At 50.8% G+C, this 18693-nt stretch overlaps 1 protein-coding gene across 4 annotated transcripts in view; it reads left to right on the forward strand.

The window, feature by feature from the left end:
* The window catches only part of NTM (neurotrimin), a 402807-nt gene that overhangs the window by 203128 nt on the left and 180986 nt on the right, over positions 1–18693 (forward strand). For all 4 annotated transcript variants that reach the window (XM_060158016.1, XM_060158018.1, XM_060158017.1 and 1 more), the window contains exon 2: positions 10292–10524. In XM_060158016.1, the coding sequence (XP_060013999.1) occupies positions 10292–10524 (233 nt within the window). The remainder of the gene's footprint in view (positions 1–10291; positions 10525–18693) is intronic.

Raw genomic sequence — 18693 nt, forward strand, 5'->3', positions numbered from 1 at the left:
TCAGGCCAGCAGCTCGGGGCATGGCCACTGCTTCTCTTCAGTGTGAACGTGCAAGCTGAGGTCCTAGTAGGTGGAATATACCAGTGCATGGCAGCTTCCAGATGGGGGAGATGATGTTAAAATCTGAGTGATACCCGGTGCATTGTCAAGCTTTCAGAATGCTCAGTGGAGAACCTTTCTTCAAATCCACCAACCCCAGAAAACACAGGTTAAGGACTCAGGAGATGCAAGTTCCCATCCCCACTCTTTTCTGAACTAAACAGCTGCATAGCCATAGTCTTAAGAAGGAAGCAGCTGTACGTCTGTGTCTCTAGGGTCCATATCTATAGGTGACTTTGCAGGTCCCTCCAAGCAGCAAATGTACACCATCTGCAAAGTTCTCAGCAAAATACCTTCCCTGGTCGCTTAGACCACGGTGGATTCCTCAACACCTGTTTATTTTCTGTACAAAACCCCATAGTATCCGCTCATAAAAGTCCTCATGCTCGATAGTGATCTGTCTTAGCTCTACTTCCGCGGGAGCAGAATGTCTGTGTCTGTCTTATTCACCCTGTATCACACCCCTTAAGTGCTTAACACCCTGCATGGTGCATAATAGATCCTCAATGCACGTTTGTCAAACAAGTGAATAATTCAAAAAACCTATTTTTCCACACCTCAAATTATCTACGTCTTCACTTCTCACAACTAGAAGTGAAGTTCACGTGATGGGAAAGAGAAGGACGGGCCTGGGATAGGAGCCTTGTGAGAGGAAAGGCTGCTGACCAGGCCTGAGGAAGGAGGAGGGATCCTGTGACCACCGACGCCCTGAACAGCCCTCCTGTCGGCCCAGGTTCAGTAGGTCCTCTCTCCGTAGGACAGTGTTTGGTCAGATGTCTGACACTAGCAATGAGCCCCAGCACACTGTGGGAGGAACCCCTTCCTGGGAAGGGAAACCTCGGCATTCACCTTGTCTCTGTCCCCCCTGATCTTCTCTCTCCTGCGTGAAATCCTGAAAATCCTCAAGTGTGGTTTGCGTGATACGGTCTGGCTGCCCCAACCTTCCTAACTGGCCGCGGATGAGAGCAGCCCCTCTGGGGCCTCCACAGTGACCGTGGCTTCCTCTGCGTCTGTCAGACCAGACCCTGAACACGGGCCCTGTGGCCACGGCCGCGTCTCTGGACTCCCTTTCCTTCCCTCTGCTCGTGCATGTACGTTCAGTTCAAGGCAAGCTCAGGGCTCACTCCCCTGACTTCCAGTCTGCACGCCTTCCTCCACCCCCACCCTCCTGACACCTCCAGCAGGGGTCCCTTTTGGCGCTCTGGCCTGGCTGGATTGCCCTGGCCACTGTGCTGTGGCGTCGGCGCCCCTGGGTGGTCCCTGCTCCCCGTGTCCTCTGGCGGCCGGCTCTTCTCGGCCCCCCTCCCTCCCCACTCCGCCGGTATCCAGCTCTTCTCTGCAGCCTCCCAGAAGCAGGCCCTGAGATGCGAATTTGTGTGGAAGTGACTCCTTAAGGGAGTGCCCCCCGGAGAGAGACCACAGAAGCGGGGGACAGCCAGGAAGCCACGTGGAGGCTCAGTTTCAGGCAGGTGTCCTGAGGGTGGCTCCCACGGGACCTGCAGCGAGACTCGGCCACCTGCTCCCGCGGCCAGCCCGCTGCCGCCACCCTGGGAACGCACACATTCCCAGGCACCACAGCCCGGAGACAGGCTCCAGGGAGAGCGGCAGGTGTGGGCTCTTGGCACAGAAACCTGGCAGCAGCACAGACACGACACGAGGGCCCCGAGGGGCTGGGCTGGCTGACTGCAGCCGTGCCCCGCACAGGAGGGGACGTCCCCTTGGACCCGCCCCTCCCTACTCCAGGGTGTAACTATAAACAGTGTCTGTTGATCAGTTGGTCAGCGTCCCCCTGCTGCTATCCTGCCAGCTGGTCCACCACCTCCAGGATGAAACCCCATCTCAGGTGTGGGCTTTACATGGTCTAGCTGGAAGGACCGGATGACAGGATCGATCGGAGACACAGACAAGAAGAAGCAGAGATTCACCTGCCGGGATCCGGGCTTCTTCTCCCCAACTCCTCCCTCCCACGGAGGGCCACCCACTGTAGAAGGGGGAGGGGCTTAGGCTCGTGCCTTCGCGGTCCTCTGTGATTTGGCGATTCTTTCAGGTGGCCATTGCAGAGCTCTTCATTTCGGTTCTCTGGTCCTTCTTGTCCTCAGGGTAAAGGGGACAGTCTGTCACACGGGTGCCGCAATAGTTGCTGCAGGGAGAAGAGGGCACGCTCAAACTGGGCAATGGGAGGAGAGTTCAATCATGTGGATACTTACAAAGGTGCAGCCAAAGTGCAGGAAAGACCACAAGGGTTAGTCATGACCCCGGGCTGGAACAGGAGGGAGTGGCTAATGCCTCTAGGACTCAAGTGAAGAAAAGAGGAGATCTCGGCTCCCACCAGGGACAGAGGACCCCGGCCAGGAGCTGTGACCTCTGACAGGGACGTGGACGGCCTGTGGCATCCCCTCTCCTTCCCATCAGCTGACCTCAGTGGGAGGCCGGAGGTCGGGGAGCCAGCTGATGTGGCCCACGCTGGTCAGTCTGCAGTGGACGGAGGGGGCACAGAAAGAGTAGGACACTCCTTCACTGGCCTCAACTTGCCTAACTTTTCTCTTCTACCAAAACCTTACACTCTGCACAGACCAACTTTCTATCCTTCTGCAAATATGCTGGTATCCTTTCGCAGTTCCACTGTGCTTTTGTTGTGCCCTTCCCTCCGCCTGAAATGCTGTGCCCTGCTCTGTTGTATTTAGCAAGCTCCTTCCTACCTCCAAGGCCACCTTAACTCTCACAAGTTAATTTCAATTTCAGATTGCCTTGAAAGTAACCAAGAATCCTTGCAATAGAGAAACACATGGTATATGCCTCCTCCCCCCACCATATTACAGGTAGATGGGGGATGGACAGACTGCCGTCAACACACACCAGGATAAAGTATGTCTAGCGAACATTCATGGGGGATTAAAATTTGCAGAGGAAATATGGTTGGCATACAAAATAACATCTAATGTTGGCTCTGATAGGGAAATAGGAATTTATCTAATAAACAATAGGGAAGGGCGTTCCCAGTACAGGGGGTCCCTGAATTCTGATAGTGAACGGTGTGCTCTGGAAACAGTGAGAAGCCGTCCAGTATATCCAGTTCCTGTCCCATCTGGAGCGTGTGGGGTGGGAGGTGAGATGGGGCTTTGCAGGAGATTGTGCGCTGGAGCCCAGGGTCAAAGGGCAGATGAAGTCCAAAGTGAATTTCCACTCACCTCTCGGCCCTTCTGGGCTCTCTCCCCTGGGAAACGTTGGTCCCCACGCAGGGACTCAGGAGACGCTCATCTGTGTTTGGACTATTTGGGTACGTTAAGGGAGGGAATGGAAAGAAACCGCCCCCCCGCTGCCTGGCTCTGGTCACCGAGGGAGAAAAAGGCGCCACTGCTTTGGTCTGTGGTCCGTAACAGGATCCAGATGCCTTCACCAGGATCGTCAGTCGGTCCAGAGCTCTTCCTTTCTCACCACATGGATGTAACACCCTGCTATGAAATAAAGAAATGGCCTTTGGGCGCTGTAGCTTACAGATGTGAAATGACCTGTTGAACAGCCCCAAGCCGCCTCCAGCGCTGGAATCAGTATTGGGCTTTGTCACCAGTACAGATCTCAGCGGCGCACCATTCGTCTCAGAGGAGTCATGGCCCGCCTGACTTGGCAAGTCTGCGTCGCGATGGTGCCACGTCATTCGACTCTTACAGGACGGGCAGAGGGGTGGGTGGGTTTATCGAGAGCCCTCCTCAGAGGTCCACACAGCCAGGCCTTCTTGATTCGTCCCCAGGACATTAGAGTGGTGAAAGGTGACAGATTCCCACCAGGACCAAGCATGTGTGCAGGGGTGTGTGTGCAGGGGGCGTGTTTCTAAGTGCAGGTTGGCGCTGACTCATGGCCTGGGCCTTTACTGGGCATGGGCTCCTGCCCTTTCATTTCTCAGGAGTTTGTGAAATGTGGGGGATTTTAATTTAAAAAAATGAATCAGTCAACAGATATTTATTGAGTGCTTATTTTGTGCTCAATATGGCATATAAAGGCACATGAGAAACATAGGTATGACCCTTGCCTTTCTGGGAGTTACCATCTACTGAGCAATGTAATGAACATGTAGATCTGTGAAGGCCATGTGTATGACAGATTGTGTGATCCATTATTTGTTGAGTTTCTACTCCATACCAGGCAATGCGTTTACATGCATACTTCCGTTTAATCTTCCCATTAACCCCATGCAGGAGGAAAATTTATTTCCGGTCCAGGCGAGTAAAGTGAAACTCAGTGAGGTCGGGTGACTTGTTGAAAGGCAGCAGAACAGAGCCGGCACTTGGGTTCCAGCCGTGCGACTTCAGGGCCTGGCTCTTTCCTCCTCCCTGCCCTCCACCAGCAGTGTGGACTCACGGGGCACCGTGGACACAGCCGAGGTTTCCTCTGGTCCTTTCCCGTCTATCATAAGCTCTCCTTCTGCTTCTACCGAGGCGTGATCGACCTTGGCCTTATTTTCATGACTAAGAGAGATTCCATAGCACACACCCCATTTTCCATGTGAAGCAAAAGCAGTAGTGGTTGAGAGACGTGAGGCCGGTGTGGATCGTGTGAGTTCAGTGTTTGTGTCTCTAGGTAACCCAAGCCAATTTCATACATAGTGACACGAGCTTAGATTCCAACAGGGTCAAAGTTAGCAACCCCACCAGGTCAGCCTGCTCCTCCAGCAAAGAGCTCAGGGGACAGGTGCTTTTGCTGAGTTTTCTGCAGGCCGGTGATGAAGCATCCTGGTTTGTCTGTTTGTTGGTTTCCCACAGAAGCAGACCTGGAAGATGCACAGGCCAACTCCGTGGAGCTGGGTGTCAGTACTTCCGAACCAACCACCTGTGATGCTTTGCTGTGAAGCTTGAGGGGAGGGGCCGGGCACAAGCCAAACCCTCAGAGAAACAAAACTTAGCGGGCAGCTGGACCGCGGGACCATTTCTGAGCGATAAGAGGAGATTGTGATCAGGAGCAACAAAGGGCAGAAACACTTACTTCTCTGTAGGCTCAAATGTTGCTGGAGATGTGTTGCTTTTCAAAGGCAGTTAAAGGGCCGTTTGAGAGAAGGGATGGTTGGAGTACTCACTGTTCTGGTCCATTAGAGTCCTCAGATCTTCAGGCAGGTGCGTTTAAGAAAGGCCAAGCCGGAATTGTTCCCTCTTTCTTCAAGAATCCTTCTCTTTATTTCAGCACCCTCTTTGTCTGTCTTGAGAAGGTGCCAAGCAGCTACTTCTGCTTTATTTTTCTTCCAATTTCCAGGTTCCTCTTTCTCTCTCTGTCTCTTTTTCTCCTTTCCTCTAAAATCCAAAAGTAGCTCGAGGCCCCGAATCCACACTTCCATGTTTTATCTCTGCCGCACTCATCCTGGCCTTGCTTAATCATTTTTTTTTTTTGCTATTCCTCTATGTACAAATGCAGCAACTGTAATGAAGCCACTGTTCATCAGCAGGAGATGAAGGGCACAGAGGGCTGCATTTTTAGAGCTTCCGCACAATCGGCGCAGCTGCAGAACATTTCAGGTGTGTCGGTTCTCTCCACCGTGCACTGTGCTCAGGTGCCTGTCCCGGCGTGGCTGCACGGGGATGGTCCCATTCTGGTCAGCCACACCTGAGGCTTCTCATCATCATGGAGAATGCACTGATGATCTGTGCAGCCTGGATGTCCTTGACGGCCTGTGTTCAAGCAGGCCTGTTCTCCGTAAGAAGCAGCTTCTCCAAGGAAGGGAGCAGGGTGCAGACAGACAGACTGAGAAGGACACTCGCTCAGCAGTGGAATGGTAAACAAGCCCGTCCCTCCCAGGCACTCTCTCTCTGTCTGGATTCTGTCAGGATGTTGCATAGGCCAGGCTGTGGGCTGTCCGTGGGGACCGCACACAGGAGGGAGAGCCGCCAGCCCTGTGGGAGGGGAGGATCGCTTACAGATATAGGGAAGGTTGATGGCCCCTGGCTCGAGTGTGGATGCAAGTGAGGTCAGGCATTGAGGCTCTGAGAGGAGACGTGTTTGGAGTTTGGGGAGTTCCAGGGCTCAATCCAGAAGCCCTGTGTGTGCAGAGGTTTCTCCTCTGTTCTCTGCATACGTGGTGGGACAGACGGAGGACAGGATGCTCAGGGTGGGTGCCTAGTGCATCTCAAGACTGTGGGGGGAAGGGGTGGAGGGCTTCAGGGTTGGGCCAGGGCATCTCCAATCCTTTCTGACTCTCCACTTCTCTTCCTGGCCTGCCTTAGGCTGACCTTTGACTCTTTCCTCAGTGGCAAGTGGCCATGTCTTCTTACACTTATCTGGATTAGTTAGGGAGGGTTGAGTTTGAACTTGCTCACTTCCAGTTAATCTTATAGTTGATCCCCTTCCTGAGGGAGCTGAAATAGCATGAAATACATGTGTTTTAGGAGTAATTCTGTGGAAGTGAACTAAGGGCTGTCTCTGGAAAAAGGGAACCTGTTGACTGAATTTCCCACCTGGTCTCCCCGCCAACTCCCCACTAACCAAAGCATCAACTCTGCCTGAGAGTGCAGTTATGCTCACGTCCACTTTTTTTTTTTAATACTTGGAGAATTGTCTCCTGTGTATCGTTCTGTAAATGAGACGGATAGATGAGGGCAGGTACGAGGAGGTGGCAGGAGTTGGCCACCAAGTTACCTTTGTGATTCATCTCTCAGAAGCCACATTAATTCCGTGGAGACACAGCAAGACTGATACCCAGCGATGACAGTTTGGACCTCTAATCATGACCTTCGATGTGCCCCAAACCAGGGCGGAAGCTATGCCGGCTTTTCAGTGTAGTATAGCACAGGGGCCGCATAACTGTGCTGAAATTGGCTGTGTGCTCCTGCAAATGAACATCTTTGGCCCTGTGAGTGCGGTGCAGTGTGGTGAGACCACTTCCGTTTCATTCAATTTCCAATCATTAGACACTCACGAGGAAGCCCAGGACGGTCCTCTCGTGTTCACTGAGAGGCTGTGAAATGCCCCCATTGTGGGCATCAGAAACAATTATTCAAGCAGTTTAGAGGTTGTTGATCAGCATTTCCTGCCCCACTGCCACTCACCTGGTGTTTGGTCAAATTTCAGTTGCCGGAGGACAAAATAAATGAGACTCTGCTTCCGGCTTCCCAGGGCACTTTGGTTGCAAGAAAGTTCTCTCCCGTAAAGTAGTGGAAAAGTGTTTCAAATGAGAGTCACTTCCTAGTGCCCACTTGCGCTGCGGCTCTCGTGTCACCAGAAACCAGTGAAATGTCTAAATTAATGGTTCTCAAACTGGGGTCCCCAGACCAGGTAGTGGCCCAGCAATCTGTACTTTGTCAGGACTTACAGATAGTTGAATTTAAATGTTGTAGGGACTTTTGGGAAGCCCTGGATAAGGACATTTAAGGTCACTGACTTTGGGGGAAAATAAGCAAACAAACAAAAACTGGGTTTGAATCTTGGTTCTGCAGGGTGATCTTAGTTCATTTGGATAATATTTCTTAGACTCAGTTAACCTCATCTGTAAATTGGCCGTATAGGTGAATGCAACCAAGTTTTTTTAAGATGGTAAAATAGCACATACCATAGACTCACAGGATACCTAGCATATAGTAATATGAAACATCAGTTGTGAATATGAATTTCACCAATTCCTCCCCTTGGATCCAAGCAAAATTCGGAGCAGTGACTGCCCTTAAAGTCATGAATATGAATGACATCCCAGGTACATTGCTAGCAAAGCGAGCTGTGGAGTGTGTTGTTCTTAAGGGGGTTCACACCATGGTGGCTCACATCCACATTTTAGTGAGGTAGCCTGAGAGGACGAGCATCAGGTGTGCAAGGCAAGTACAGCATCAGGGAGGCCCAGCTTCCTGCATCAGCTGCTCTTCCCTACCTCTTGCTCAGTCTCATGGTATGTTCAGGATATTGTTATCACAGCCGACAGCAAGTCTTGGAGTTCACTCTAGACCAGTCCAGACCACATGTGCATCCTGGTTACTGGAGAGCTTATGAAAATGCAGATTCGTTCATTATATCTGAGGTGGGGCCCGAGTCTGTGTTTCAAACAAGCTCCCCAGCGATGACGACCTGCTGGTTTTCTGGTCACACTTTCACATAGTGAAGGGCTAGCTCAGTGCTTCTCAAACCCTCACGTGCATACAGTTCCCTCTAGCTTTATGCTGCTTAAGTGATGGTCTGGGGGCCATCGGCATTGTCATCTCCTGGGAGCTTACGAAAATGCAGACTCTCAGGCCCCACCCCAGACCTTCCAAATCAGAACGCATATTTAAGTAAGATCCCGAAGAGAGTTACAAGCACAGAAATGTGGGACATCCCTTCAGGGTGTGTGTTTATTCGCACAGGACCCTGCACTTGTGAAATGCCCTGCTCTCACCATCTTGAAATTCTTAATAGTCCTTGAGCAAAGGACTCTGCATTTGCGTTTTGCACTGAGATCCACAAGTTATGTGGCTGGTCCTGGATACCCTGCTGTATATCCCAGTGCTTTTCAAACTTTGGTGGGTGTCTGACCCAGCTGGGGTACTGTTAGAAATTCATGTTTCTGAGTTCCCAAAGATTCTGAATCAGTAGGACAAGAAAATCAGTAACACCTCCTGTGATTTTGATGCAAGTGGTCCATGCCCGCTTTCAGAAATACTCCCCTGGTCAGGTTTCCCATCATTTCTATCCTTTGTTGTCCAAAAAACACAGTAAGCAGCGCAAAGCAAGCTGGACAGCTGAGCAGAGGTGTTTCTGGTTGAGCAGTTTTCCCTACAGGGCCTCTCACCAAGCCTTTCTGCCTGTGCCTGAGAGGCCCGGCAATGATCGTGTGACATTTACACAAGTACGCGTGGAAAGGATGCACAGCGCTGGAGAGCACATCTCGAGGGGGACTGCCTGGGGAAGCTGCTGTACTCAGCAGCAGTTCTCAGGCTTTTTATGGTCACAGACAATTATGAGAATTCAGCGGAAGCAACCGTCCCTGAAAAATGCACCTTTGCACATCCTGAGGGGCACCCAGGACCAGGACTTAAAACCTGGCTGAGGGGTCTGACTCTCCATCACTCCCTAGCTCCCTATCCTGAGGCAAGTCACCAGACCATTTCCGACCCTGGAGGCCTGATCTTTAAAGTGGAGAATGGATGGGTGAGATCATCTATCTCACCGATTTGCTGCAAGAATCACATGACACAGGGTGGATGTGAAAGTACCTGGTACCCTGCAAAAGCATGATTACGTTGGAGGCAGCACTGTACCTACCGTGGCTGAGTTGCTATTTCCAGCATTATAGCCAGGATCAGGACACTGTGTCTGTGAATTTAGCCTCAGGCCGTAAAACATACTCGCTGTGGCTAGAGAGGGAAATGAATGCAGACAGATTTGATGAGGATTTGGCCAGAGTAGCTGGGAAATTTGAAAGTGTAGGAAAAGAGAAGGGAGCTTCCACAATTTGGGGACTCCAGATGCAAAAATAAAAGAAAGAAAGTCTATTTTTACATGTACGAACCATTTTGAGATTTTGGAAAATGCCTTTAGTCTAGCAGTAATTGAACATTTCTGCCCCTGGGTATAATGAGGAGAAATAGCAATGGTGGTGGGTCCATATTTAGTTTTGACTTCAAAAGCCTTCTGTTGGAATCCGCTATTCTGAGATGGGAGAAGGAATGTTTAGTAGTTAAAAGCTGGGTTTCTGATCTAGCGCACGTTATCTGTGCCATTTGCCAGAAGCGTTCAGTGTCTCTGTTCTTCAATTCTTTTTACCAGTAGAACCTTCCTCACAGGGTTGTTTTGAGTATTGGGCAACTTAGTACACCCAGAACATCTGGAAAGCAGTGTGAGGGATTATCATATGCACATCATGGAAATCCCAGGGCGGGGGGAGGATGGGGGTAGTCCCAGGGCCCAGCCATTCCCAGGATGGGTGATGGTTCCAGGCTATAACGAGTGAATAGTTAGGGGTATTGAAATAGTCCTGTGCTCAGGGGTTTTCAGAAGCACAGAATCACTCAGGACCTGGAAGTCTGAAATAGCGCATGTGCTGAGGCTGCAGTTCTGCCAGACCTCTGACGCTGAGTTCCAGAACGTTCCACCCAGGCCACAGCAAACAGGAGGTGTGCGTGTACACATTGGGGGCAGGGGGCGAAGACAAGGCAAGGTGACCAGGCATCTCAGCCTTGCCAAGAAGACCCTGATGGCTCCCGTTTCTCTGCGGTCCCCTGACTTACCTGTCTGGTCCTCCCTCCAGGTGCACGATTGACAACCGGGTCACCCGGGTGGCCTGGCTGAACCGCAGCACCATCCTCTATGCCGGGAACGACAAGTGGTGTCTGGACCCCCGCGTGGTCCTCCTGAGCAACACCCAGACCCAGTACAGCATCGAGATCCAGAACGTGGACGTGTACGACGAGGGCCCGTACACCTGCTCCGTGCAGACGGACAACCACCCCAAGACCTCCCGGGTGCACCTCATCGTGCAAGGTAGGTGGCCTCGGGGCAGCCGGTGCAGGGGCGGCTGAGAGAGCCTGTATCCAACACTTTCACTGTGATTCTCAACTGAGATGAGTCTGTCTGTTCCATCTGGCCAGGACAATTTCCTAATTTTCGCTTTGCCATCTGATGCTAAAATTTCAAATCATTTTCCCATTGAATAGGACTAGGGTTTGTTTTTTTGTTTGTTCTTTGCTTTTGTTCCAATAATACATTTTCTCAGAAAATTAGCTCCTGATTATTGCTTTCCTTGGCTTTTTTCTCCTCCAAGTGTTTTTAAGGTTCCATCCACTGCTAAGCTTGCGTTATTTTAAGACCAGCATTTTAGCTCTCTGGCACTGCGCATATGCCATCCCTCACACAGCCTTCAAAGAAGGCAGAGCCCACTGCAGATGCTCTAAACACCTACCTGGGACATGGCCGTCACAGCCACCTCTGTGGTTTCCAGCTTGTTGGCTTCTTCTCTCACCACCCAGCCCTGGGTTTCTGATGCCACATCTCGCCTTTAATGCCTGTGTCTGATAGCCTCTGTGTTTTCGTTGCACCCCATTCCCCTCCCCTTCCTCTGAGCCTCTCACACCCACCCCCAGCTTTTGAGGTCTGTGTTTTTGCATCTCTTGCTTCCGCTGTCTCCATGCTTCCCAGGCCCTTCTCTGCTTCCCCATAAGCAGAGCAGGTGCTGGGCGTTCAGACAACACGCAGCCGTGCAGGCGGATTCTCAGACAGGGAGCGAGGGCTCAGAATCAGACTCGGCCACTTTCTGGCTGTGCGACCCCAGGTTTCCAGCTGTGACTCAAAGTTTCTTTTTGTAAAATGGAGTCAACGTTGCGAGGGTCAGTGGAGGGGATTATATTTTCCATGTACTGATGTGTAAACATTCAGGAGAGGGCCTGGCACACAGAGGTGCTGGTTAAGTGTTAGCTAGTTTTTAAAAAATACAGCTGCTGTTCTTTTAAACTTTTTAAAAACACATATATATGGAATCAAAAAAAAAGAAAAAAAGAAAAAGAAAAAAAGATGATCAGAAGAACCTAGGGGCAAGACGGGAATAAAGACACAGACCTACTAGAGAATGGACTTGAGGGTATGGGGAGGGGGAAGGGTGAGCTGGGACAAAGTGAGAGAGAGGCATGGACATATACACACTACCAAACGTAAGGTAGACAGCTAGTGGGAAGCAGCCGCATAGCACAGGGAGATCAGCTTGGTGCTTTGTGACCGCCTGGAGGGGTGGGATAGGGAGGGTGGGAGGGAGACGCAAGAGGGAGGAGATATGGACATATATGTATACATATAGCTGATTCACTTTGTTATAAAGCAGAAACTAACACACCATTGTAAAGCAATTATACTCCAATAAAGATGTTAAAAAAACAAAACAGACAAACAAAAAAAACAGTATTTAACTGTGCACCACATCCTTGCTCCTTTACCTCAGAGGGGAAGCCCCTGAGCAATGGAGCCAGATCCTCTGCTGGTCTTTTCTCCAGCTCTCATTCCCAGCTCTCTTCATCCCCCTGAATGGCAGGTCCACAGCAGTAAGCTCCAGGTCCAGACGCTCCTCCAGCCTCCTCTCCCCTCCTTTCCAGCATCCCAGAGGGAAGGGGAGAGCTGTGGACGGTAGGTGAGAGCGACAAAGAGCAGGGAAGGGAGAGAAGGGAGGGGAGCTGGGAGAAGGCAGGACAGAGGGCAGCTTGGGTCAGGGTCCCGACTGTGAAGGGCGAGGTCGGTGGGCAGTGGTGGGAAGAGGACAGGCTGGAGGGAGACCCACACAGGCTCCGGCGGCTGAGGGATGAGGCCAGTGGGGTGGGTGGCCCCCCGTGCTATGACACAGCTTGGTCACACCAAGTTGTTTTTATTTTATGTTATTTTCCCCTCTTTCTTTCTAAAAGGAAATGATGATGGTTGTTTCCTCTGTTGGTTCTATATATGAAAATCTTCAAACTGCTGGATACAAACAGCATTTTTTAAAGGAAATGGAATTGCATAGACAGTATCAGAATGTGTCACAAACAGCAGAGTAGGTATTGTTGCATGAGATGGCGTTAGTGGGCGGAAGTTTTATTATTGGCCAGAAAAAGACTGAGAGTCACACTGTTCTGTGAGGGAGTTTGATGGATGCCCCAGTGACCCAGTCGGTAGCACCAGGGGGTACGTTTGCAGCCACGCCCCATGCCCCCCCACCCCATTCCCTCCCCCTAGTACACACACTTACTGCTGAGAGTGCCTGACAACGACAGACAGACCTTAGGAACTCTACACCATCACAGACGCTGGCCTCAGGAAGCAGGACCTTTATGGAACTGGAAAATGGAAGGAGTCGTGAAAAACTCCGAAGCCTCCTTGAAAACAAGGATCATGTGTGCGTCATTGTTTTTCCTTAAGGTCCCCTGCCCTTCCTCGCTCACACCCATACACTCCTGCCCTGAGCACCCGGAAAGTGCCTCGAACAAAGTGCACATTTAATAAATGCCCCTTGAGGCAAATGGCTGGGTTATAGCCCCAAGGACTTACACAGGCTCAAAGAGGGAAGGTTGAGAGTGTGTGGCGGGGGGGGGGGGGGGGGGGGGGGGGGGGTGGGAGGGGCAGGGCGTGGAGGATGGGGTCTCCATCAATCCTCACTCGTCTCCATGGGGATGGAAAGTGTCTAATCCCCAGCTAGGCGTTTACACCTGTGGCTTGGCAAGGTGGCCTCTGAGCATGACATACCACCTCAAGTATCGGAATCTCATCTTGGGCTAATTTTCAAATGCTGATGGGTGTATTGATCTGGAAACAAGCTGGGTTAAAAAAGATTCTGGTCTTGTCCATAGACTCAGCCTGAGCTAATCTGCTGTCGATATGCCTGGACCGGGCATTATTGACACTTTAATGAACAGAGGACCATGGTTTCTCGGAGCCAACCTGTCCCTCCTCTTAAAAGCAATCAGACAAACTAAATAGAGCCAGGCTCCCCTGTTTCTGTATTGGAAAGAGGATACATCACCATCCAGGACTTAAAAAAAAAAAAAAGAGAGAAATGTATTTATCTTGGAATCATTTATTGTACTGAACGTCAACCCTAATTCCCAGCAGAATCGGACTGCTGGATTCTGTAGACATCCCTGTTCAGCCCTTTGCAGCACGGTGTTGGAATGGAAGACGTCTTAACTTTTCAACATGGTATTACCGTCATTAAACACATACTCACAGACAGACACACACATGATAGCAGCAGCAGAAAATAACGAAACTCATATTTCCACCCATGAGTGTGTGTATTTGTGTCCATGTCGTCAGCTTCATACATAAATAAACGCACACAGAAGGAAAGTAATATTATTTTCACAGAATTAAGTGAGCTTACTAAAGTCTGAGATTATATTTTCCCCCTTTCTAGCAAATACCCCTACTGCCCCGCTTGTTCTTTGTACTGGGTCTTCTCTCTGCTTGCGGTGCTGTGTGTTTAACTCCTGCTGAGACCTGGTACCACCCGTGCACCTGCCTAAGTACCGGCCCCTCAGCCCTCTGTGCCTGCCCCACCCTCGCCTTCGTTCATTCACACGTAAATCGCCACTGAGAAACAACTCTGCTTCCCAGCACCCTGGCCAAGCACTCAGCACGTGAAGATGAACGAAATGCTGCCCCTGAAGTATGAGTTGCCATTCGTGGGGGGAAGATGGACTTGTATGCCATGTGCCCAAGTCCTCCCCAGGAATTTAGGTTCTGCGAGTGTAGCTGTTGTCTAAATCCTTCCGGAGCACCGAGTGCCTCCAAACCCTTGGGTCCTCTCACCCCCGTAGTGTTTGATCAGACATTTTAATAGAGTTCAGGATGACCTATACCGAGACCAGGCTGGTCCGCTTACACGGCAGCCACATTTCCCGTGGGCTCCTGGGCACTGGCCCGTCCTCTGGCTCAAGCTTGGGCTTCGGGGCTGGGCCTCCCTTGGCCTGGGTGCTCTGGACCTTAGCTCTTAGTGCATCTTCAGCCCTTGCAACCCTCAAGGCGAGCCTTTCACTGGTGGCAAGTTCTAGATTTGTGCTTCGCTCCCTAGGATATTTTAAACATCTGTTGATAGCACATCGTGTACTCATAGTAAAGGAAAAGGGAAATAGGGGATGCTTGGTTCCTTTTTTGTTCGTGGGTCCATCTCTTCTCTTCTCACTACCTGTTGCTGTTGCGTTGTTTTTTCCCTGTATCTTTTTTTTAGGAAGATCGCTCTGGGGCTACCTAAATTCTCCCAAATCTTTCCCGTGCTGTTGGGGGCGGGTGGTCTCCAAAGGTCTCGGCAGGACTGGTGAAGTAGCTGGAGTGGGGACAGTGGTCAGGCAGGCCTGGGCTCCAGAGAGAAGCCCCGAGGTGGAAGGCACAGGGGTGGAGAAGCGGCTCTGAAGTCGAGCCGTGGAGAAGAGGGGAGAGTGCGAAACCCCAGAGGACTCAGGCTGCATGGCCAGGGCTATAAGACCAGCCCGCAGGACAAGGCTGACGGCGCTTCTGATTCACACTGTCCAGGGGCAGCGTCCAGGCAGGAGCGGGCTCAGGGCTGCAGACAGAGCCCGGGCAGTCACGTGGGGCGAGTGCCAGAGGCAGGTCAGGAGCAAGGGGCGGCCTCAGGAGGAGAGCGGTCCTGGAGCCAGTGTGGGAGGGAAGCGAGGGACAGCACATCTGAGCTAAGCAGCTGCTCAGCATTAAATGTAAACTAGCTAAAACCAAATACAATTTGCCATTTACTCCTTCAGTCACACCAGCCGCATTTCAGGTGCTACAGCAGCCGCTGGGGACTGGTGGCTCCTGTGTTGGGCCGTGCGGATAGAATATCCCCAGAGGCCTTGAACTGCCGGCTGGGCGGCAGGTGCTGAAACAAGAATGGGCATCATTGACTTCGAAGGCCGGCTCTGCGGTGGAAAGGGGGATGGGATTTTGGAGAGAAGATGGAAATTAGAAAAGATGGTGGTGCTTTAAAAACAAGAGAGAAGTGAGACTTCCCTGGTGGTTCAGTGGTCAAGCCTTCGCCTTCCAATGCAGGGGGTGCGGGTTCCACTCCTGGTCGGGGGAGCTAAGATCCCACATGCCTCGGGGCCAGAAAACCGAAACATAAAACAGAAGCAGTATGGTAACAAATTCAATAAAGACTTTAAAAATGGTCCACATCAAAAAACCTTTAAAAAGAGAAAAACAGGAGAGACTTGTTGAAAAAGATGGAGGCCTGGAGTTCCTCTGATAGCTACACAGAGTAGGACATCCGGAGTCCGAAGCTGTGTCCCAAGGAGCAGAGGCAGAACCTGGGGACTGGATAAGTGGGCAGATGCAGGAGGTACATCCACCAGGACATCGAGACTCTGGCCTTGCAGCCGGGGGAGGGTGACGCTTATCGCATCTAAAGTGCCCTGTGGTGAAGCCGCAGGCAGCGGCAGGGGGCGGGGAAGTGGGGAGGTGTTCAGATGCTTGGACTTCGTGATTTTCTGATGCCTTGAATTCTCCGTTCAAAATGTGTTTGTGAAAAGTAAGAAATACCACCCGGGGGTTCACATGCCCACTCAGGCAGCCGGAACGTGATCTTTTAGACCAGCGTGAGGGCGATCCGTCTCCGATTTATGAACATTTGGGTCTAGCGCTTTCCATCTCTGTGACCTCAGGGTGCCCTGCTTTATGGGTGTAATTAATAAGAGGCTGCTTCTCCAGTTCAGCTGCGTATGTATTTTAATCCTTTCCCCTTCTTGATCCTGCTGCCAAACCAGGCTTCTCTGCATATGGAAAAGCTCTACCCTGTCTCCATTGTTTCTTGGAAGAGGCCCCATCCTGGAAAGCTGAGTGAAAAAAAATGCTTTGTGGGACTGAATTGTTTGCCAAATTCAGGACAGTACGGAAGACATCCCCAAAGCCCTAACTGTATTTGTAAAAGCCCTTATGTGGCAGTGCAGGAAGACTGCCCTGGTGGTCTTCAGGGACGTTAGGGAATGCTCTCCTTATCAGCATGCAGAGCCCGGCCTGGCAGGTCTGCTGCTGTACCTGCTGGGCTTCAGTCTCACTTAGAGACCTACCTGCGTGACAGAGGAAGGTAGGATGCAGTGCTTATAAAGATGGGGGTACTGGTGTAAAAAGAACACTAACAAAAGCTTTGGGCCCTGTATCAGTTTTCTAGACTCTATTTAGGTCTCTCTTTTGTCATTGGAGCATCTAATTACCCCCTCCCTTTTGTTTGGTCGGAATGAATTTTCCTATTTCTTCCTGGGCAGAATTAATCTGAAAATCCCTGCTATGGTTTGATAGTTAATTACCTGCGTTTTGGAGTCAAACAGCTCTGAAGCTCATGTGAAGGGGGTCCCCCGCTAATGTCTATGGAATAAGACAGGGATGAGAGGAGGAAGCCAGGATGTGGCCGTCCATTTCCCTGGGCTGGTGGGATCCCGGAGAGAAAGGGACCAGGCCGGGGAATAGCCAGCACCAGCAGGTGACTTGCAAACAACAGAGCTTTGGTGGTACCAGCCCTGCATTTACCTGGTATCGTCTCCCTGCTCAGAACCCTCCCCTCATACCCGCCTGATATGTAGAATCGTGTTGCTTTCTAATCCTGAATAATTAATTGACCTTGTCAAGCCAAACTCATTATTATGATTAAGAGAACAGGAACAATAACTTCTAATTTCTAGATACCTACGCCCCATAGACCCTCCCCACCCAGAACCTGAACAAAAGGGAATTTGAAAAACAACAGATCAAAGGGAATAATGTAATCCTCACACTGAAAGCAAAGACTTCTGTCTCTCAGACAGCCACATCCCCCGCTGAAAGCAGCCTGCCCCCTGGCCCCGCGAGGCTCCCGTGGAGCTGAAGAGACCTTTGCACCATCTAATTTCCATTCGGGCTACATCTCGCTGAGTCCATAGTAGAGGAGGCACCACCGTCCAGCCCTGAGTCCACAGAAGTCGCCTTTTGAGCACATCTGCGTTCTTCAGCTGCCAGTGGCCTTGTGTGACAGTAGGTCACACTTGCCATCCCAAACTGCTCTCCAAACCATCTAACCTCTTCCTTCCCCCGTTCCAGATGTAGATCAAAACGCACGTTGGGCCTGGTCGCAAGGCTGTACCTCTGAATTCGGCAGAACTTTCAAAAAGTCAGGCAATGAAATTCCACCACAAAATGAAAGTGTTCCTCAAAGCACCCTGGAGAATGACAAGGAAGTAGGGCATTTTACCTGAAATTGATTTACAGAATTTCGACAGCATGCAAATGAGGCAACTCAGTTTTACCTGCTGAGTTTTTTAATTTTTTGATGCAGTTATGGGCCATGGAGAGGCAAAAATTCTTCGTGAGATTACTCAATTTCAGTAAACCCCCGGAACGTCATCCATCTGTTACCAAGTAGGGTAGAGTCTATGATACTAAAGAAATCTGAGAAAATAGCTATAGTAAAATCTATACAGGCTTAATAATGGCATTTTCTGTGCCCTCTGGTGTCGCTGGGGAGGATCTGTTTCCTAGGCAGTTGGGAAAACTCGGCACCTGCCTGCTGGTGCTTCCTGGTCAGTACAGTAGGTAATAACAGGTCCCCTGTCCTGTCCTCCACACCACGCAGAGCTCTAGGGAAGCAGGAAGCCCGGGTGACCCTATTGCTTCACAGCAAGCCTTATGGGAGTCAGGCAGCATCCCTCCAGGTAAGCAGTTAGGGCTCCCAAGGGGGGAGGTCTGTAAGCAACCACAGAATTCTTGTCCCTTAGGTGGTTTTCTCCAGGGAGTCTGTGCTGCCTCAGATTCCAATACCAGAGGGCTGAGGAAAGCAGCTCTGACTCCTCCTGGGTCGTATGTAGCCCTATAGCCTCCAAATAAGATGTGTTGTCATTTTCTGCTGGGGGACGGGCAAACAGGAGACTCGGAGTAAGCGGCCCTTCCTAATGCATTCCTTTAGATTTCTATTCCCGTATCACAGGCTCCCTGTGGCTTACTCAAATTGAACTTGACGCAGATATTTTTAACGAAGGATTGTATGAGGTGTCTTTATGGTTTTGTGATCCATTGGATCTGGCTCATGACTATATTCCTAAAGATTCTGGGTGTCATCCCTATAAGGGTGTGTATAAAGTGATATCAAGGACAGCATCATTGATTTGAAGGCCATGACTTTTGCAGTCGACTCAAAGACGTCTAAACCCTCCCTCTTCTTCTTGCCAAATTGAAACG

This window comes from Lagenorhynchus albirostris, chromosome 9 (assembly GCF_949774975.1).
Source record: "Lagenorhynchus albirostris chromosome 9, mLagAlb1.1, whole genome shotgun sequence".
NCBI classification, from domain to species: Eukaryota; Metazoa; Chordata; class Mammalia; order Artiodactyla; family Delphinidae; genus Lagenorhynchus; species Lagenorhynchus albirostris.